The 22687-nt window shown below is 44.9% G+C and overlaps 1 protein-coding gene across 1 annotated transcript in view; it reads left to right on the forward strand.

Annotated features, from left to right (window-relative positions):
• Positions 1–22687, forward strand: part of Lcch3 (Ligand-gated chloride channel homolog 3) — a 157874-nt gene that overhangs the window by 33335 nt on the left and 101852 nt on the right. Inside the window, exon 2 of the mRNA XM_070096309.1 lies at positions 16588–16687. Coding sequence (XP_069952410.1) covers positions 16588–16687 — 100 coding nt within the window. The remainder of the gene's footprint in view (positions 1–16587; positions 16688–22687) is intronic.

Consider the following 22687-nt stretch of genomic DNA (forward strand, 5'->3'; position numbering starts at 1 on the left):
AGAAAATGTTAGATAATAAAGGAAAGAAATATTGGATATGAAAATAATATTAGACAATAAGGAAAATAATATAAAAATAAAAAATATATATTTTTTATAATAAAATATTGGACAGTAAAGAAAAGAAAATTAGTCAGTAAAGACAGTTTTAGACACCCAAAAATAACAAAGGTTTTAAAACAGAGGTTTATTCATTGCGGGGCTCTTGATCAATGGAATTGGAGCAATTTTGTTCTTCCTTGGATCAAACCTGATTGACTGCCATTCTTCATGTATTATTTGACCTTACAGGTTTAGTGCTCCCTCATGAATGTAATAATAATAATTATGATACATTTATACGAAAGTATTGCAATGATAAAATTATTATTATTATTATTATTATTATCATCATCATCATCATTGATGTTACTGTTATTATTTTGATTGTTATTTTTATTATTTTATTATTATTATTATTATTATTATTATTATTATTATTATTATTATTATTGGAGAAGCGCTATTCCCGTAGGAGTTACACAGCGCCTAGGACGTGAGAAACACTCAGGTCTGACTATAGGAATAGAGGAATTAAATCCCATTCCTTGGACCAAAAGCTCTTCACCAGCATTAAGCCTTCCCTCCTCCTCCCCCCGCCACTGAAGAAACACAAAACAGAAAGAAAAAATGAAATCAAATTTTTTTTCTTCTAAACGATGGATGAAAGCAGTGAAGGAAGGGACTGGGAGTGACAGCTTCCTGTAAACCTTCTTCCTTCACGTCTCGTTGGTGGTGGTGGTCGTGGGGGGGGGAGTGAAGCCCCCTTTCTTGCTCTCAGGGACGACGAGGCTTCGTGAAGCCCTGATCACGGCTCAACTCTCTTCAAAGAACTTTTTTTTTTTTACACGGAAAATTTTCTGGGAAACTGATTCTATATTTTGTGTTATGTTCACATGCTAGTAGATTATTATTATTATTATTATTATTATTATTATTATTATTATTATTATTATTATTATTATTATTATAATTATTGCTATTATTATTATTGCTGTTATTATTATTATTACTATTATTATTATTATTATTATTATTATTATTATTATTATTATTATTATTATTATTATTATTATTATTATTGCTATTATTAATATTATTATTATTATTATTATTATTATTATTATTATTATTATTATTATTATTATTATTATTATTATTGCTATTATTATTATTGCTGTTATTATTATTATTATTATTATTATTATTATTATTATTATTATTATTATTATTATTTTATTTATTATTATTTTATTTATTATTATTTTATTATAGTTATTATTATTATTATTATTATTATTATTATTATTATTATTATTATTATTATTTTATTTAGTATTATTATTATTATTTTATTATGATTATTATTATCATTATTATTATTATTATTATTTTATTATTTATTATTATTATTTTATTATTATTTATTATTATTATTATTTTATTATAATTATTATTATTATTATTATTATTATTATTATACTCATAGGGAAGCGGTAAGAAATCTACTGAGATGTATTCAGTCCAATAGCAAGTAGACAGTCGACGTAGAAGTAGTCTGAGTTAATCAGTCCCTCGTCCTTAGTGGATGACGAGGAGGTAATCAGGTTCGATCCCATAAAGGAAGGTTCATCCCTTGCATGAAAAGCCATTCACCAGAATCCGGACACCTCTCTCGAATTGACGTGACAGCAAATTACATTTTTTTTAAGAAGATAGCTTGGGGTTCGAAGGCTGTTATATGTTCGTAAGACGAGTACGTAACCACTCAGCCAGCTGATTGGCCAAGAATGGGAAAAATAGGCAGTAGGACAACATGCACGAAATCAAGATGTTGAAAATCAGACTCACGTTGACAAAAATACAACACGTACAATATCAACTAGCAGATAATCAACAACACTGAAGAAATCAACGACCTTTAGAAAATCATTCTCTTATGTGCAGGATTTTTGAGTAATGTGAATACAAGGCAGAAAAATCAATGACTTTCATAACTTAACAACTTAAAATATCAAAGGTTCTTAAAAAATCAACAGCTCAGAGTATCAACGGCACTTAGAAAATCAACATGCCAATAAAGTCCTTATTTAAATCTACATCTGTCAAGCTGATAACGCTAAGCGAATTGTCTCCTTTTAAAGAAATGTTTCAGAATGTTTATGAGTCCTTAGCTGGCAAGGGAGTGTATGCAGTTACCTCTGTAACCACAGGTACAGAGTTACGCCTGTGACGTCCCGTCGACAATAATTTGTTCATCAAATAAGCTTTTATTTCTTCATTTGATACATCCTATTGTGATTCATCCCATTGATCTACCACTCTGTGAAAAAAAAATTATTTCTCCTACTGTACTCTTCCTCATTTACAATTCTTGCGTCTTGTTAACCCCTGTTGAGATGCAATTTTTTTTTTTTATCTAAGCTTTTGTTTCCTTGTAAGATCTTGTAAGTAGTTATCATGTTCCTTCTCTTCGTGTTAGTGGTAAGCTTTCACTGGTAGTTTACGCCTTTCATGAGTAGGAAAGTGAGAATGTACGGGAGGTGATCCTGACTGTTAGAACAACGCGTCTGTGACGCGATAAGCGAACAGAGGGTCGAGCCTTCACCACATCTTCCTCTGAATGAGTTTATTGCTTCGTATAAAAATATTATTAAGAAGCACTTATGGCCCTTAATATTAATTTCATATTATTATCATTATTATTATTATTATTATTATTATTATTATTATTATTATTATTATTACTATTATTATATTATTATTATTATTATTATTACTATTATTATTATCATTATGTTGAACACTTCCTTCTCCCCCCTCACCCTTACCCCGGTCCCCTCAACCCTCAGACCTTGGATCAAGCCCCACAACATCCCCCTCAGACCTTGGATCAAGCCCCACAACATCCCCCTCAGACCTTGGATCAAGCCCCACAACATCCCCCTCAGACCTTGGATCAAGCCCCACAACATCCCCCTCAGACCTTGGATCAAGCCCCACAACATCCCCCTCAGACCTTGGATCAAGCCCCACATCCCCCTCAGACCTTGGATCAAGCCGCACAACATCACCCTCAGACCTTGGATCAAGCCCCACAACATCCCCCTCAGACCTTGGATCAAGCCCCACAACATCCCCTCAGACCTTGGATCAAGCCCCACAACATCCCCCTCAGACCTTGGATCAAGCACCACAACATCCCCCTCAGACCTTGGATCAAGCCCCTCAACATCCCCTCAGACCTTGGATCAAGCCCCACAACATCCCCCTCAGACCTTGGATCAAGCCCCACAACATCCCCTCAGACCTTGGATCAAGCCCCACAACATCCCCTCAGACCTTGGATCAAGCCCCACAACATCCCCCTCAGACCTTGGATCACGCACCACAACATCCCCCTCCGACCTTGGATCAAGCCCCACAACGTCCCCTCAGACCTTGGATCAAGCCCCACATCCCCCTCAAACCTTGGATCAAGCCCCACAACATCCCCCTCAGACCTTGGATCAAGCCCCACAACATCCCCTCAGACCTTGGATCAAGCCCCACATCCCCCTCAGACCTTGGATCAAGCCCCACAACATCCCCCTCAGACCTTGGATCAAGCCCCACAACATCCCCCTCAGACCTTGGATCAAGCCCCACATCCCCCTCAGACCTTGGATCAAGCCCCACAACATCCCCCTCAGACCTTGGATCAAGCCCCACAACATCCCCCTCAGACCTTGGATCAAGCCCCACAACATCCCCCTCAGACCTTGGATCAAGCCCCACAACATCCCCCTCAGACCTTGGATCAAGCCCCACAACATCCCCCTCAGACCTTGGATCAAGCCCCACAACATCCCCCTCAGACCTTGGATCAAGCCCCACAACATCCCCCTCAGACCTTGGATCAAGCCCCACAACATCCCCCTCAGACCTTGGATCAAGCCCCCACATCCCCCTCAGACCTTGGATCAAGCCCCACAACATCCCCTCAGACCTTGGATCAAGCCCCACAACATCCCCCTCAGACCTTGGATCAAGCCCCACAACATCCCCTCAGACCTTGGATCAAGCCCCACAACATCCCCTCAGACCTTGGACCAAGCCCCACAACATCCCCCTCAGACCTTGGATCAAGCCCCACAACATCCCCTCAGACCTTGGATCAAGCCCCACATCCCCCTCAGACCTTGGATCAAGCCCCACAACATCCCCTCAGACCTTGGATCAAGCCCCACAACATCCCCTCAGACCTTGGATCAAGCCCCACAACATCCCCCTCAGACCTTGGATCAAGCCCCACATCCCCTCAGACCTTGGATCAAGCCCCACAACATCCCCCTCAGACCTTGGATCAAGCCCCACAACATCCCCCTCAGACCTTGGATCAAGCCCCACAACATCCCCCTCAGACCTTGGATCAAGCCCCACAACATCCCCCTCAGACCTTGGATCAAGCCCCACAACATCCCCTCAGACCTTGGATCAAGCCCCACAACATCCCCCTCAGACCTTGGATCAAGCCCCACAACATCCCCTCAGACCTTGGATCAAGCCCCACAACATCCCCCTCAGACCTTGGATCAAGCCCCACAACATCCCCTCAGACCTTGGATCAAGCCCCACAACATCCCCTCAGACCTTGGATCAAGCCCCACAACATCCCCCTCAGACCTTGGATCAAGCCCCACAACATCCCCCTCAGACCTTGGATCAAGCCCCACAACATCCCCCTCAGACCTTGGATCAAGCCCCACAACATCCCCTCAGACCTTGGATCAAGCCCCACAACATCCCCTCAGACCTTGGATCAAGCCCCACAACATCCCCTCAGACCTTGGATCAAGCCCCACATCCCCCTCAGACCATGGATCAAGCCCCACAACATCCCCCACCGACCATGGATCAAACATCCCCCTCATACCTTTGTTCAAGCCCCCAAACATCCCCCTCAGACCTTGGATCAAGCCCCACAACATCCCCTCAGACCTTGGATCAAGCCCCACAACATCCCCCTCAGACCTTGGATCAAGCCCCACAACATACCCCTCAGTCCTTGGATCAAGCCCCACAACATCCCCTCAGACCTTGGATGAAGCCCCACAACATCCCCCTCAGACCTTGGATCAAGCCCCACAACATCCCCCTCAGACCTTGGATCAAGCCCCACAACATCCCCCTCAGACCTTGGATCAAGCCCCACAACATCCCCCTCAGACCTTGGATCAAGCCCCACAACATCCCCCTCAGACCTTGGATCAAGCCCCACAACATCCCCTCAGACCTTGGATCAAGCCCCACAACATCCCCTCAGACCTTGGATCAAGCCCCACAACATCCCCCTCAGACCTTGGATCAAGCCCCCAACATCCCCCTCAGACCTTGGATCAAGCCCCACAACATCCCCCTCAGACCTTGGATCAAGCCCCACAACATCCCCCTCAGACCTTGGATCAAGCCCCACAACATCCCCCTCAGACCTTGGATCAAGTCCCACAACATCCCCCTCAGACCTTGGATCAAGCCCCACAACATCCCCCTCAGACCTTGGATCAAGCCCCACAACATCCCCTCAGACCTTGGATCAAGCCCCACAACATCCCCTCAGACCTTGGATCAAGCCCCACAACATCCCCTCAGACCTTGGATCAAGCACCACAACATCCCAAACAGACCTTGGATCAAGCCTCACATCCCCCTCAGACCTTGGATCAAGCCCCACATCCCCCTCAGACCTTGGATCAAGCCCCACAACATCCCCCTCAGTCCTTGGATCAAGCCCCACAACATCCCCTCAGACCTTGGATCAAGCCCCACAACATCCCCCTCAGACCTTGGATCAAGCCCCACAACATCCCCATCAGACCTTGGATCAAGCCCCACAACCCCCACAGACCTTGGATCAAGCCCCACAACATCCCCTCAGACCTTGGATCAAGCACCACAACATCCCCCTCAGACCTTGGATCAAGCCCCACAACATCCCCCTCAGACCTTTGATCAAGCCCCACAACATCCCCTCAGACCTTGGATCAAGCCCCACAACATCCCCTCAGACCTTGGATCAAGCCCCACAACATCCCCCTCAGACCTTGGATCAAGCCCCACAACATCCCCCTCAGACCTTGGATCAAGCCCCACAACATCCCCCTCAGACCTTGGATCAAGCCCCACAACATCCCCCTCAGACCTTGGATCAAGCCCCACAACATCCCCCTCAGACCTTAGATCAAGCCCCACAACATCCCCCTCAGACCTTGGATCAAGCCCCACAACATCCCCCTCAGACCTTGGATCAAGCCCCACAACATCCCCCTCAGACCTTGGATCAAGCCCCACAACATCCCCCTCAGACCTTGGATCAAGCCCCACAACATCCCCCTCAGACCTTGGATCAAGCCCCACAACATCCCCCTCAGACCTTGGATCAAGCCCCACAACATCCCCCTCAGACCTTAGATCAAGCCCCACAACATCCCCCTCAGACCTTGGATCAAGCCCCACAACATCCCCCTCAGACTTTTGATCAAGCCCCACAACATCCCCCTCAGACCTTGGATCAAGCCCCACAACATCCCCCTCAGACCTTGGATCAAGCCCCACAACATCCCCCTCAGACCTTGGATCAAGCCCCACAACATCCCCCTCAGACCTTGGATCAAGCCCCACAACATCCCCCTCAGACCTTGGATCAAGCCCCACAACATCCCCTCAGACCTTGGATCAAGCCCCACAACATCCCCTTCAGACCTTGGATCAAGCCCCACAACATCCCCCTCAGACCTTGGATCAAGCCCCACAACATCCCCCTCAGACCTTGGATCAAGCCCCACAACATCCCCCTCAGACCTTGGATCAAGCCTCACAACATCCCCCTCAGACCTTGGATCAAGCCCCACAACATCCCCCTCAGACCTTGGATCAAGCCCCACAACATCCCCCTCAGACCTTGGATGAAGCCCCACAACATCCCCCTCAGACCTTGGATCAAGCCCCACAACATCCCCCTCAGACCTTGGATCAAGCCCCACAACATCCCCCTCAGACCTTGGATCAAGCCCCACAACATCCCCCTCAGACCTTGGATCAAGCCCCACAACATCCCCCTCAGACCTTGGATCAAGCCTCACAACATCCCCCTCAGACCTTGGATCAAGCCCCACAACATCCCCCTCAGACCTTGGATCAAGCCCCACAACATCCCCCTCAGACCTTGGATCAAGCCCCACAACATCCCCCTCAGACCTTGGATCAAGCCCCACAACATCCCCCTCAGACCTTGGATCAAGCCCCACAACATCCCCCTCAGACCTTGGATCAAGCCCCACAACATCCCCCTCAGACCTTGGATCAAGCCCCACAACATCCCCCTCAGACCTTGGATCAAGCCCCACAACATCCCCCTCAGACCTTGGATCAAGCCCCACAACATCCCCCTCAGACCTTGGATCAAGCCCCACAACATCCCCCTCAGACCTTGGATCAAGCCCCACAACATCCCCCTCAGACCTTGGATCAAGCCCCACAACATCCCCCTCAGACCTTGGATCAAGCCCCACAACATCCCCCTCAGACCTTGGATCAAGCCCCACAACATCCCCCTCAGACCTTGGATCAAGCCCCACAACATCCCCATCAGACCTTGGATCAAGCCCCACAACATCCCCCTCAGACCTTGGATCAAGCCCCACAACATCCCCCTCAGACCGTGGATCAAGCCCCACAACATCCCCCTCAGACCTTGGATCAAGCCCCACAACATCCCCCTCAGACCTTGGATCAAGCCCCACAACATCCCCCTCAGACCTTGGATCAAGCCCCACAACATCCCCCTCAGACCTTGGATCAAGCCCCACAACATCCCCCTCAGACCTTGGATCAAGCCCCACAACAAGCCCCACAACATCCCCTCAGACCTTGGATCAAGCCCCACAACATCCCCCTCAGACCTTGGATCAAGCCCCACAACATCCCCCTCAGACCTTGGATCAAGCCCCCCACAACATCAAGCCCCACAACCCCCTCAGACCTTGGATCAAGCCCCACAACATCCCCCTCAGACCTTGGATCAAGCCCCACAACATCCCCCTCAGACCTTGGATCAAGCCCCACATCCCCCTCAGACCTTGGATCAAGCCCCACAACATCCCCCTCAGACCTTGGATCAAGCCCCACAACATCCCCCTCAGACCTTGGATCAAGCCCCACAACATCCCCCTCAGACCTTGGATCAAGCCCCACATCCCCCTCAGACCTTGGATCAAGCCCCACAACATCCCCCTCAGACCTTGGATCAAGCCCCACAACATCCCCCTCAGACCTTGGATCAAGCCCCACAACATCCCCCTCAGACCTTGGATCAAGCCCCACAACATCCCCCTCAGACCTTGGATCAAGCCCCACAACATCCCCCTCAGACCTTGGATCAAGCCCCACAACATCCCCTCAGACCTTGGATCAAGCCCCAACATCCCCCTCAGACCTTGGATCAAGCCCCACAACATCCCCCTCAGACCTTGGATCAAGCCCCACAACATCCCCCTCAGACCTTGGATCAAGCCCCTTGGACAACATCCCCCTCAGACCTTGGATCAAGCCCCACATCCCCCTCAGACCTTGGATCAAGCCCCACAACATCCCCCTCAGACCTTGGATCAAGCCCCACAACATCCCCCTCAGACCTTGGATCAAGCCCCACAACAGCCCCCTCAGACCTTGGATCAAGCCCCACAACATCCCCCTCAGACCTTGGATCAAGCCCCACAACATCCCCCTCAGACCTTGGATCAAGCCCCACAACATCCCCCTCAGACCTTGGATCAAGCCCCACAACATCCCCTCAGACCTTGGATCAAGCCCACAACATCCCCCTCAGACCTTGGATCAAGCCCCACAACATCCCCCTCAGACCTTGGATCAAGCCCCACAACATCCCCCTCAGACCTTGGATCAAGCCCCACAACATCCCCCTCAGACCTTGGATCAAGCCCCACAACATCCCCCTCAGACCTTGGATCAAGCCCCACAACATCCCCCTCAGACCTTGGATCAAGCCCCACAACATCCCCCTCAGACCTTGGATCAAGCCCCACAACATCCCCCTCAGACCTTGGATCAAGCCCCACAACATCCCCCTCAGACCTTGGATCAAGCCCCACAACATCCCCCTCAGACCTTGGATCAAGCCCCACAACATCCCCCTCAGAACTTGGATCAAGCCCCACAACATCCCCCTCAGACCTTGGATCAAGCCCCACAACATCCCCCTCAGACCTTGGATCAAGCCCCACAACATCCCCCTCAGACCTTGGATCAAGCCCCACAACATCCCCTCAGACCTTGGATCAAGCCCCACAACATCCCCCTCAGACCTTGGATCAAGCCCCACAACATCCCCCGCAGACCGTGGAGCAAGCCCCACAACATCCCCCTCTAGACCTTGGATCAAGCCCCACAACATCCCCCTCAGACCTTGGATCAAGCCCCACAACATCCCCCTCAGACCTTGGATCAAGCCCCACAACATCCCCTCAGACCTTGGATCAAGCCCCACAACATCCCCTCAGACCTTGGATCAAGCCCCACAACATCCCCCTCAGACCTTGGATCAAGCCCCACAACATCCCCCTCAGACCTTGGATCAAGCCCCACAACATCCCCCTCAGACCTTGGATCAAGCCCCACAACATCCCCCTCAGACCTTGGATCAAGCCCCACAACATCCCCCTCAGACCTTGGATCAAGCCCCACAACATCCCCAAGCCCCACAACATCCCCCTCAGACCTTGGATCAAGCCCCACAACATCCCCCTCAGACCTTGGATCAAGCCCCACAACATCCCCCTCAGACCTTGGATCAAGCCCCACAACATCCCCCTCAGACCTTGGATCAAGCCCCACAACATACCCTCAGACCTTGGATCAAGCCCCACAGCATCAAGCCCCACAACCCCCTCAGACCTTGGATCAAGCCCCACAACATCCCCTCAGACCTTGGATCAAGCCCCACAACATCCCCCTCAGACCTTGGATCAAGCCCCACAACATCCCCTTGGATCAGCCCCACATCCCCCTCAGACCTTGGATCAAGCCCCACAACATCCCCTCAGACCTTGGATCAAGCCCCACAACATCCCCCTCAGACCTTGGATCAAGCCCCACAACATCCCCTCAGACCTTGGATCAAGCCCCACAACATCCCCCTCAGACCTTGGATCAAGCCCCATAACTCCCACACGCTGAGAGAGACCCCAAATTAATCCGAAATAAAAAGAATATTTTATTTTTTTTCCATTTCATCTCTCGCAGATAACTTTCCCCTTCCAGCTAGTATATATCTATTATTATCTCTTACTTTCCCCTTCCAGCTAGTATATATCTATTATTATCTCTTACTTTCCTGTATGTGTGTGTGTGTGTGTGTGTGTGTTTGTGTGTGAGTGTGTGTTTATGTGTGTGTGTTTGTGTGTGGGTGTGTGTGTGTGTGTGTGTGTGTGTGTGTGATACTTCCTAACTTGGTGAAGGCCTACACAGAGCGAAACGTTGCTTTAACAAAAACCTGCATATCTTCATAATCATCGTCAGCAGCGCGACGTATGGATCCAGTAATTATAATTAAAGCTAATTAGTGAAAACAGAAACACATTTCTTCAAAATTTCGGTGGTGATGAGAATAAATTCCGAGATGAGATAGAAGACAGTGTGAGGAGGCCTTTATCATCACTTGAATACTTCCAGCAAGTCTGGAATTGGTTTTACTGGAAGTGTCTTTCTTCTAAGTGGCTCGTAATCCCAGCAAATGTAGTCGCTCTTCTCTTCCCCCCTCCACCCCTTCAAGGGACGTTCCTTGATGCTGGTGATTGGCTCTTGATCTAGGAAATTGGATCTGTGTTGCAATTCCGTGACTTAAGCCTGAATGCCTTCCACTCATTCCCCTTGCAGGCACTATATAATCCCCACTGGTTTAGCGCTCCCCCAGGATAATAATAATGTTGATAAATGGTTCTCTCCATCAATATTGATGGACTGAATAAATCGATTGAATGTCATATTTTCCCTTGATTGGGTTTTCACCATACCTGCGACCTGTTTCGAAGATTTTTCTCCCCCGGTAGCCTTGTTTACAGCCAGGCTGTTCTCTTCTTTGACTATTCGACTAGGATGTTGCTGCTCCTAGTATCCATCTTGCCTGATCTGAGGTTCTCACATTTTCCCCCTGTAGTTTTTTCTTCCTTAAAATGCGACAAACATCGCTTAAAATGGATTGCATTTATTCCCATATCGCTCTGGGTAGTAGAGTAATGACGTGATGAAGTACAACCCAGAGCGATGTGTTCTCCTGCTACTAAACAGTTGACTAACTCTCAGGCGCCTATTTTTACTGCTAGGTGAGTTGAGGCAACAGGTGTGTAGGCTGGCCATCTGCAGACGCACCATGGAGCTATGGATTATCTCTGATGCTCGGCTTATAGAAGGGGAGAAAAATGGAGAGACGAAAGAGGAGGAGGAAGAGAAGAAAGAGGAGAAAAAGGAGGAGAAAGCATAAATGAAGAGGAGCATTGAGAGCAATGGACTAAGAACTCTAACCCAAGTCGCTGGGTACTGCACGACCTAAATCAAATGTACCTTACTTTGTCTGGTGTATCTGTATTTACACTTGTGCTAATTCTGTAACGGAGAGCTGTACATTGGTGCAAGAAGGAGCGTGAGAATGGAGAACGGAGGGAGGAAACTAAAGAAAGCAACAGAAAGGGTGGAGGGGAATGAGAATTACGACAAAGGAAAAGGAGAATGAGAAACTAGGAATGGGAAAGATGATATGTAAGACAAGGTAGGAGGAACGTGAAGAAGAGGAGGGTGAAATTGGACGAGAGAAAAATAGAAAATTATTATTATTATTATTATTATTATTATTATTATTATTATTATTATTATTATTGGAAAGCGCTGCAAAAGTAATACCCATATAGTGCCTGGGGGATTGGAGGTCACCAAATTTGATCCGAGGAAGGGGAAGGACAGCTCCCTTTCTTTGAATCAAGAGCCCCTCACTAGCATCAAGACAATGGAACTAAGAGATTTTTGTGGAGTCTTGATCGTCCCTAAAATCTATTCCTTCGACCAAGGCCCCACACATATTGGTCGCAGAGCAATCCTCCTGATTGATGTCCTGAGCAATCAGGCTATTAGTGTTAGCAGCAAGCAGTTGAGCGTAAGCATCACAGCCCGACTGATCAGGTACCAGCTTGAACAGGCAAAGCCCCATCTTGAAACCGGCTATACCTCTGTTGTACAGTGGTAATTCCATTTTGGTTTTGTGGAGAAATGTGCAAGATTCTGTTAACGTGGGTCTTAGTGGTATAATGGCCCGCTTAGTGGAGCTTATAGTCATTTGATCGAGACCTTCCGCTGGCTTAGTGGTCCAGCCTTTTAGTAGAAACGACGCAAATTCAGCAAAAGCCAATGTTGTAACAACGTTTTGCTCTCTGTAGAGTTTTAGAGACTCAGAGACTTTATACAGCTCTACACAGCGAAACGTTGACACAGTAAAAACTTGCATAGTTCAGTAACGTTGATAACCAACACCGTGGCGAATCAGAAACCTGGTGGTAATTAGCGGACAGCTGATCGAGCCTCTACCCATCCTTGTTCTGACTGACCCACACGGGTTTACCGAGTCGTTAAATTCAATCTCTATAATGCTAATTAATGTTGATAAGTGGCACGTTCTCACAGTATAACTGGAAAATCAGAGTGCTGACATCTGTATGTGCAGTACAAGGACTCGTAGTACCTTGTATTAACCTTGATTAAGACAACTTTTCCCTCGAGAAGAACTTTTTCCCCTGTCATGATAGGTTTCTCCTTGAGGGAAACGTTGCCTTAGTAAAGCTTTCCTCTCTTCTGCCTTTGTATTCCCTATGTTTCTTGCAGTATATTCAGTTTTTTCCTCTTTGTTTCGGTTCCCTCATACTGATCCTCTTAACCTTCTTTCTCAAGATTATTCATGAACATTATGAGAGTAAGATATTCTCGCACTACTGAGGTTAGACTAGATTTGCAGTTACCTTTCCTGGCGAAGAATGAGTTTATTGTGGATGCGTTTCTCCAGCCAGGGACTTCATTCACCTTTCTTCTCTGTATTGGACTGGAGAAGCCACTCGCTTGCCGGCGAACGTTTTCACAGTCAAGATTACCAAACGTCTCCTTCAACTTGTCGGTTTTATGAACCATTTATAAATTTCCTGGTGGTGGGCAGCCATCGCGTTACCAGACACATATTTGTTGTTTCGTGTGCTTATGTAGCCTCATCTAATCTAACCTGTAATAAAGAAAATAGTGTAAGTTTGCCGAGAATACACACACATCACCCACACATAGGATCTTACGACGATGTTTGGGTCTGACTTGGACCCAAACATTGGGTTATTTGTGAATTGTTCCAGTCACGGAAATCGACGCTGTAAACCACGCAAAGAAAATCAGTTTGGTAAAATTAAGACTTTTATTATTATTTTCGAAGACAAGCGCCAAAGCCGTATGGATCACACAGGAGTTAAATGAGGATAGGTTGCATGCGGTGACATAATTTACTGAAAAGTCTTTGTAAGGAAGGATCGCTCATGGTCTAAACAGCTGCATTCCGCCATATTGCTCCCTTCACGGTAAACATTGCCCACACATCAGCTTTCTTGTTGTTGACAAGGTAGCTCAAGGAGAGTTACAGTGATGTCACATTTAACTTCATGATCCCGCTTGATCCATAAGCTTAACGTGAGACGTCACATGGAGAGGGTAAAATACTTGGGAAGAGCTCAGATTAGCCAGAGGGGAATTTCTTTTTTGGCACAAGTTTGCATTGTTTAACAACAGCAGTTAATTTGTCCCCTCATGTAATTTGGCAAACGTATAGTGCTCTTAACATCCAGGTAAAGGTTCAACATTCTTGAGAGCCCATGAGGTTGCAGACTTTCCTATCATTACCAGAGTATGATCCTTTTCATTATTTTAAAAGTTTTTGGGTAGATAAGTGTAGTTACTCCATCTATGTTTATGTTATAACCGCTTGCTGAGGGCGCCACATCATCAGCGTAAGAAACTGTGAGCCTCAATACAGTATCCTCCTTCACTGACAGTCAACACTCAATAGGTTCTAAATTATTTAGAGCATTCATACACTGCACAATCATCAAAAGAAGCCTTGCAAGGTTTTCGTTTACATTTCATCTTCTCTGTTAAAACTGAACTCTGCTTATGCGTTAAATTCAGTCGGAATATATATTAGGCACTTTGAGTTTTTCATGAAAATTGTCATTCCCTTTGTTCAAAAACTCACGTTATAATTCCACATCAAGACATCTCTCATCTGGTGAACATAAAATCCACTCGTGTGTAGGCGTCCATCAGGGTGAACCTTTTGCCCTTCCACTTTTCTGCCTCTCCTTCAAAAAGACCAACGAAGACCTGACTAGTGAGCTCAACATCGGGTACTTTTATGATGGCCCTCTGGGGGTGGCCAAACAGTACTTGTTAGAGGACAGCAGAATTATCCAAGAGCAAAGAGAGAATCTAGACCTCTCCCTTAAACTCTCGAAATGTTAACTGGAGCAATCCAGCCAGCACTCTACTGAACAAGTCAGAACTGCTCTGCAATCCCACTGACAGTATGCGCCTTCAAATGGATGGAAGCCAGTATAATAAACATGGATAAACACGATGCCTTCCATCTCTTCACCAGGTGTCTTTCTCTCCCTAAGTTAACCAGTTTTTTTTATGAAACTCCCCATCTTTTGCCAGCCCCAAACTGGATACGACACCTTTCCAAAGTTAGTGCTAGAAAAAAGACCTCAACGTAACCTTTCCCCGGAGGAATAACGGTAGGTGCAAACCACACTTCTAGCCAGATTATGCGGAGTGAAAATTTACATGACCTCTTTCCAGGATTGGTTGAAATCTCTCGCATGAATAAACAAAGTATTAGACTCCTAAAGGTTCAAATGCTGTATTTATGGTGCTAGAATCTTTCTTCAAGACCTTTTTCCATTTTTCAAAAAAATAATATTTATTGCATTTTGTTCAAGGAACACTGTAGACACAGCCTTTAGCATTTGTGAGGTTAGCTTTAATCATATGGTTTAAGGCATCAAGATTTCTGAATATAACCTTGATTTTTCAGGTCTAAAGTATAGAAAGAATATCAAGCAAGTTTTCATGCTTCAGCAGAACCAACTTATTCTTGGTTCAATATGCTTCCTTTTATTTTTTATGGTTGTAAAAAGTATTTTAAGCTGTCTATCTATGCCAAAGATTTTAACCACCAAACTGATTTTCAAAAGACTGGGAAAGTTGTAACAAGCAAATCAATGGTTGAACGAATTATAATAGAACAATGGCTTATGTAAATTTTACTAAGATTTGAAAATAACTTCAGGATTGTATAAATTAGTTTAATTTAAATGCATAAAATTTGTGAGGATTATGAGCTGTGTTGACATATTTTCCTTTAGCTGACATGCTACTTTCGTGACTTTTCACATTATCAAGGAACTATAAAAATAAAACATCAACAGGAAGGCATATAAGGGCAAGACTACACCTCACAGTCACACCACAACAACAAGACTACGCCTCACAGTCACGTCACAACACCCGGCTCTGTGAAACAACAACTGATGCCCTACCCAAACATTACCGAAGCATTTACTGTGATTTAATTGCATATATATGTATGTATATTGGTCTCTTGTGATTTTTGGAAAGGACATTTCCTAAATTTATATAGTACGCGAGGACAGTTTCGGAGATTTTACTTAATTTTTGAGCTACTCCTCGGAAACATTGAAACATTGTATAGGTTATCTTATTTGAGCCTGGCAAGAGCCTGGCAAGAGCCTGGTAAGAGCCTGGCAAGAGCCTAGTAAGAGCCTGGTAAGAGCCTGGTAAGAGCCTGGTAAGAGCCTGGTAAGAGCCTGGTAAGAGCCTGGTAACAGTTGTCATGTGTTTTCTCAATCCTTCGTGAATTTTTTTTCCGTGATCGAGTTTGCTGGAACGTGAAATTCTTGTGGCTCTTAAGAAAGTTGTTGAACAGCGTGAGTTTCTTGGCCCTTTTTATCGGTCAGCATTAATGTCTCGAGCTAAGCTCTTCAAAAAATGAGTTTAGCAGTTCAAAAAATGGGTTCAGCAGTTCAAAAACTGGGTTTAACAGTTCAAAAAATGGGTTCAGCAGTTCAAAAACTGGGTTTAGTTCTTCAAAAACAATGGGTTTAGCACTTCAAAGAAAACGGGCAGGTAAACAAATAAGTAAACAATTTGTAAATCCAAAGAAACTTTATACAAGAAAATTTTTCCTTTATAACATTTTACCCACAGGTGTTTGATGAAGCCCATCTGGTGGGGGATGGGGTTGTAACATCGAAAAAATTAAGATTCCTCTGTTTATCGTATTTTTGAATTACTACTTGAAATATATAATAATGCTGAAAAAGACGTGCTTTTATTTTCATGCTGAAAAAAAGACGTGTTTTTATTTCTATGCTGAATTTTTTTTTTTCCCGGCAGAGGATGTGGTGCCGGGCGGACAAGCGAACACCTGGACAACGTCACTCAGACCATTGAGATGCTGTTGGACGGGTACGACATCAGACTCAGGCCCAATTTCGTCCCTTTTGGAAACTTCTGAGGTGAGTGTTTTTGGCCCTGTTATTGGTTCCTTCTGGAGGCACCTGAGGTGAGTGTGTTTGTTCTTGTGTTACTGGACACCTCTGAAGGCTGTTGAGGAGAGTTTTTATCCCTGTGTTACTGGTCCCTCTGAAGGCTCCAATGGTGAGTGTTTTTTGCCCTGTTTTAGGTCACCTCTGAAGGCTGCTGAGGTGAGTATTTTTAGCTCTGTTATTAGTCCCCTCTGGAGGCTCCTGAGGTGAGTGTGTTTGGCCCCGTGTTATTGATTCCCTCTGGAGGCTCATGATGTGAGTGTGCTTTCACCGTGTTATTGGTTTCCTCTGGAGGCTCCTCAGGTGAGTGTGTTTCACCCCGTGTTATTAGTCCCCTCGGGAGGATCCAGTGGTGAGTGTTTTTAGCCCTGTTATTAGTCCCCTCTGGAAGCTCCTGAGGGGATTGCTTCATTTCTTGTATATTTTTCTCGTGAGTTTTGACACTTATTAACATAGATTCTAAGAGGCAAACATTTTTTGTTAGTATTGGTGAAAAATGAACAAAAATCTAAACTTCTGATCCGTAGGTTTGTGAACTCTCTCATACACAGGAAGGGCCCCGCATATACAGCGTTATTTTCGGTGTTCCGCGGTTTCGTTGGCTTTCAATTAAGAGAGTGACAGTCGCCGGCGGGTGGAACATAATGAACAGTGGAACAATTTGAGGTCAACGAAAACTTGAAACGCCGAAAAGAAGGTACTTTATATGCGGGGCTCTCCTGTACTCTCATATTTTGTACTCTCATGTCCCTTTACGTTCTCTCTTGTACTTTCATGTATACACATATATTCTCATGTACTCTATGTATTTTTATGTATTCACACTCATATATGTTTCCATGTACTGACCTGAACACCCTTGTACTCTTACATATTTTATGTACTCATATGTACTTTCATGCACTCGTACTCTCGCGTACTTTTATGCACTCCTAGGTTCAGGCACTTTCATAAACACATAAAATGACTCACAAACCTTCCCTGAAAATCATCAAATAAAACTCGCAGAATTTTCAGTTAATATTTTATGTTTCTGTGCAACGTTCACTCAGCGTTCTTCATCGCAAGGGGTGGTGGCGGCTCGAACCTCTGTCTTCTAATAGGGACGCAGAAACCCTACTCGCGAAGCCAAGCTTAGTTCTAGTAGCGGTGTATAGAGCAAATAGGTCGAGAGACTATTGGACTCGATAGGGTCAACAAAAAGAGTAAATTCGACATATGTTTGTGAACAAAAGCACGAATAACGGGTTCTGGCACTGCAAGGTGCCAGGCTTCACATTAAGAGTGCCAGGCACCACATTAAGGGTGCCAGGCACCACATTAAGGGTGCCAGGCACCACATTAAGGGTTCCAGGCACCACATTAAGGGTGCCAGGCACCACATTAAGGGTGCCAGGTACTACATTAGCATCACACAGCCAGTAGCGGAAAGTACAGAGTGTCACGCGCGACGCGCGAGGTGAATACCTCCTCTTAGCACCGCAGTCACGAGGTGCGGCACAACTGCAATCGTTAATCTGCGGCAGCCACCGCAATCACCAGGTGCGGTGGCTGCCGCACCTGGTGATTGTGGTGATTGATTGATAGGGAGAGAGAGAGACAGAGACAGAGACAGAGACAGAGACAGAGAGACAGACAGACAGACAGACAGACAGACAGACAGACACACACACACACACACACACACACACACACACACACACACACACACACACACACACACACACACACACACACACACACACACACACACACACACACACACACACACACACACACACACACACACACACACACACACACACACACACACGTTTATCTCCCAGTAGATATATACACACTGAAACACCTGTTTATTTCTATTTTAGAAAATAAAGTATTTCTGAAAATAATGTACAGGTGAATTGCAATATAAATTACTGAATTAAAATCTATTGGCTTAAACTTAATAAACTAGCTAAGGCACTTGAGTTAGTGGTGTCTATTTATATAGTTATACAAATGTACTTTCTCTATTAACTATTATAAGGGCTAAAAATATTCTGCATGGATGTGTAGTCGATGAGATTTAACATAACATACAAATGATATAAAAGATTTCGATTCGCTTTTCATGAGAGGATCAGTAGATTGAGGAAGCGGAAGATCGTCCATCTCTGAAAGGAATTGAGATCAACTTTGTAATGGAGTATCATCATGTGTTCTGACTGGATGAAAGAATTCCCTGATTTTGCAAACAAGTTTAAAATGTTGAGTGTGTGGTTCCGGTTGTGGTATTCTGAAGAAGATTTGTGAAGGCAGCAACGACCCCAGTGTTGTTTAGTTTCTGTGGAGTATATCTGGAGTATACCTGGAGTATACCTGGAGTATACCTGGAGAGGGTCTTGGGGGTTAACGCCCCCGCGACCCGGTCTGTGACCAGGCCTCGTTAGCGCTAACCGGCGAAAAAAAAAGCAGATAATCTTTTCCTGTTGTGTTGGAAATGATTTTTAGTGAGAGAGAGAGAGAGAGAGAGAGAGAGAGAGAGAGAGAGATAGAGAGAGAGGAGAGAGAGAGAGAGAGAGAGAGAAACAGAGAGACATAGGCAGGAAGACTAAGACAGATGAACAGAGACGGCCCAAAAGATTGAGATTTTAAAAATTCTCCACCAATAATATAAATAAACGCGTTTTTTTCCAGCAGTTGAAAAATTCCTCAGAATTGTGCGCGGTGCTTTGATTGAATAATTCAATATATCTAAAGTTCTTTCGATTTTCTGTGGTTTATCATGATGCTTAGATGTTAGTTATTGAAGCTACTTTTCACTTCCTCAGATCGAGCCTGATTACCATCTCCTTTCCCAGGCGCTGTATGACTCCTACGAGTTTGGCGCTTCCCCATAAAAACAATGTCACAGTGACTCATGTCATCCAAAACAGTTCGACAGTGGAGTACAGGAGCAGTTGATAGTTTAAAGACACGTTTACAGGGGAAAAGCTTTGTTACTGGACGTTTTGCCCATAGTGGAGTTTTATTAACGTTCTAGAGTCCCAATGTACTTGAAACGTCGTATAATAAAGGATTGCAATGCTAAAAGTGACTCGGAATTATCAAAAACTGCCAGTGGAATCTCCTTGACTTGGGATAACCTCACATATTGCATTTGTAATGAAGATATGTCATCTTTTCGGCTGCCTTGGATCTGGGTGGACTTTCTCAGCATTGTTAATGGCGGGTTTTGTGCTGTAGGAGAATGAGTTTAGCCTTTATCCCCGACTGATATGAGTGGGTTGGCGTTCTCTTGCCACCGCTTCTATTTTCAGCCAGCTCTGATTAGAGTACAAAATTGGGTTAGTTGGCTTCGGAGGCTTGTTGTTGTTTGCCACAATGTGGCGACCTTTGGAGGTGCTGGAAATTTAACGCCTGTGCTTCTTTTGGAGGTGCTGGGAATTTAACACCTGTGCTACTTTTGGAGGTGCTGGGAATTTAACACCTGTGCTAATTTTGGAGGTGCTGGAAATTTAACACCTGTGCTTCTTTTGGAGGTGCTGGAAATTTAACAGCTGTGCTTCTTTTGGAGGTGCTGGGAATTTAACACCTGTGCTTCTTTTGGAGGTGCTGGAAATTTAACACCTGTGCTACTTTTGGAGGTGCTGGAAATTCAAGACTTGTGCTTCTTTTGGAGGTGCTGGAAATATAATACCTATGCTTCTTTTGAAGATGCTGGAAACTTTAAGCCTGTGATACATCGGAAAATTTAGGAAATTTAACACCTGTGTTTCCTTGAGAAGTGTTGGAAATTTAACATTTGTGGTTCCTTGATTAGTGTTGGGAAATTTAACGCCTGTGCTACTTTCGAAAGTATTGAAAATTTAACACCTGTGCCACCATGGAACATGTTGGAAATTTAACACCTGCTCCAGCATGGGACGTGTTGAAAAATTAACACCTGTGCTGCTTTGCGAATGTAACCTTACTTTTTAAAGGGGGGGGACCGGTAAGCCAGCGGAAGGTCTCTGTCAGATGTTCAAAAGCTCCAGCTGTGGGTCTTCATATGACCAAGATTTGCGACAGGAAACAACTGTCCTGTTTCCTGACAAACCTTACCTACCCTGAACGTGAAATTGAACGTTCATTTGCAGCTGCGTGTTCAAGAAACGAGTGAAAAATCCGAATAGTCGCTATTAATCTTGCTGCATGATTCACGACTGGAAGAGCTGAGTATCGACGAGTGTGGGCAAAACGAAGAGCAGGATAAGCCTCTTTCGCCCAGGGAGCGAAACATTTCAGTAAAGGCTTTCTCTGTTTCAAGTCTTGTATAATCTATACTTGCGTTGCTACTGTGACCTCTACACTCTCTCTCTCTCTCTCTCTCTCTCTCTCTCTCTCTCTCTCTCTCTCTCTCTCTCTCTCTCTCTCTCTCTCTCTCTCTCTCTCTCTCTCTCTCTCTCTCTCTCTTTTTTTTTTACACAGGGTTTGACAAGGTTAAGGATCCCTAGCTTTATTGACAAGCTATTTACAGGTTAAGGATTCCTAACTTTATTGGCAAGCTAAGAGCTGTTACCTACATCAGCTCATTTGAAAGTTGGAGCTATCTGTGGGCCAGCATTTTCATTGGATCAGCTGACTTTATCTCGTTGACATCATTATGCTGTGCGAATGTGTTCCATACTCGAGTCATCCTGGGTATATATGATCTCAGATGGAGTGATGTTCTGGAGAAGGGTACAGCCAGTGTGAAGTTGTTGCTTTCTGCCCGTCTTGTGGCATAAAAGTTTGTTTCACGCTGTCCTCGAAGTGGATCCAAGTGTGGTACTTTGACAATATTGGCCTTGTACATAACAGTAAGGCCACCCACATCCCTCCTGTGTTGAAGGCTCTGTTGAAATGACAGATCTATGCAGGATGGGTCCAGGCGAGAGATGAGACGTCTTGCTCTGTTCTCTACTCTGTCAAGCAGTCGCAGATGAGAGGGAGGGCAGGCAAACCAAGAAAGTGGAGCATACTCAAGGTGTGAGCGTACTTGTGCCTCGTACAGAATCTTGCAACCCCTACTGTCAAGCAGATGCGAGATACGGCGAAGTGCTGTAAACTTCCTGGCTGCCTTGTTTGCAAGATTTATAATATGGTTCTTCATGGTTAGTTTGGAGTCAAATTTCATCCCAAGGATATCAACTTCTTCTCCAGGTGCCAACACCCTCCCATTCATCCTTACTACTGCACCAGCATTACCATCATCTCTCTCTCTCTCTCTCTCTCTCTCTCTCTCTCTACAGATGAGAAGACTGAGAAGATTTCCTACCATTTCCCCAGGTGCTGTATGACCTTACTGGTTTAGCGCTTCTCCATGAATGTAATAATAATAATAACAACAACAATAACAATAATAGGCATGGTATATGTTGTATGTCTGGACGATATTCTTTGGTTTTCAATAAATGTTTCGATAACAATTTTGTTTTCATAAAGAACTGGAAAATATTATAGTGTTTTGTATAACAGATGGTCTATATTCCCTTCTTTTACATAAATAACTGGACGAAATGCTTGTGTTTTTCATAAATGACTTAAGACAATATTTTCTTTTCATTTAGGGCCTAAACGATATTTTCCGTTTTCTCTTAATGATTGGACGATATTTTCCGTTTTCTGTTAATGATTGGAGATATTTTCCGTTTTCCGTTAATGACTGGAAGATATTTTCCGTTTCCCGTTAATGACTGGAAGATATTTTCCGTTTTCTGTTAATGACTGGAAGATATTTTCCGTTTCCCGTTAATGACTGGAAGATATTTTCCGTTTTCTGTTAATGATTGGAGATATTTTCCGTTTTCCGTTAATGACTGGAAGATATTTTCCGTTTCCCGTTAATGACTGGAAGATATTTTCCGTTTTCCGTTAATGACTGGAAGATATTTTCCGTTTTCTGTTAATGATTGGAGATATTTTCCGTTTTCCGTTAATGACTG

This window comes from Cherax quadricarinatus, chromosome 53 (assembly GCF_038502225.1).
Source record: "Cherax quadricarinatus isolate ZL_2023a chromosome 53, ASM3850222v1, whole genome shotgun sequence".
NCBI lineage: Eukaryota > Metazoa > Arthropoda > Malacostraca > Decapoda > Parastacidae > Cherax > Cherax quadricarinatus.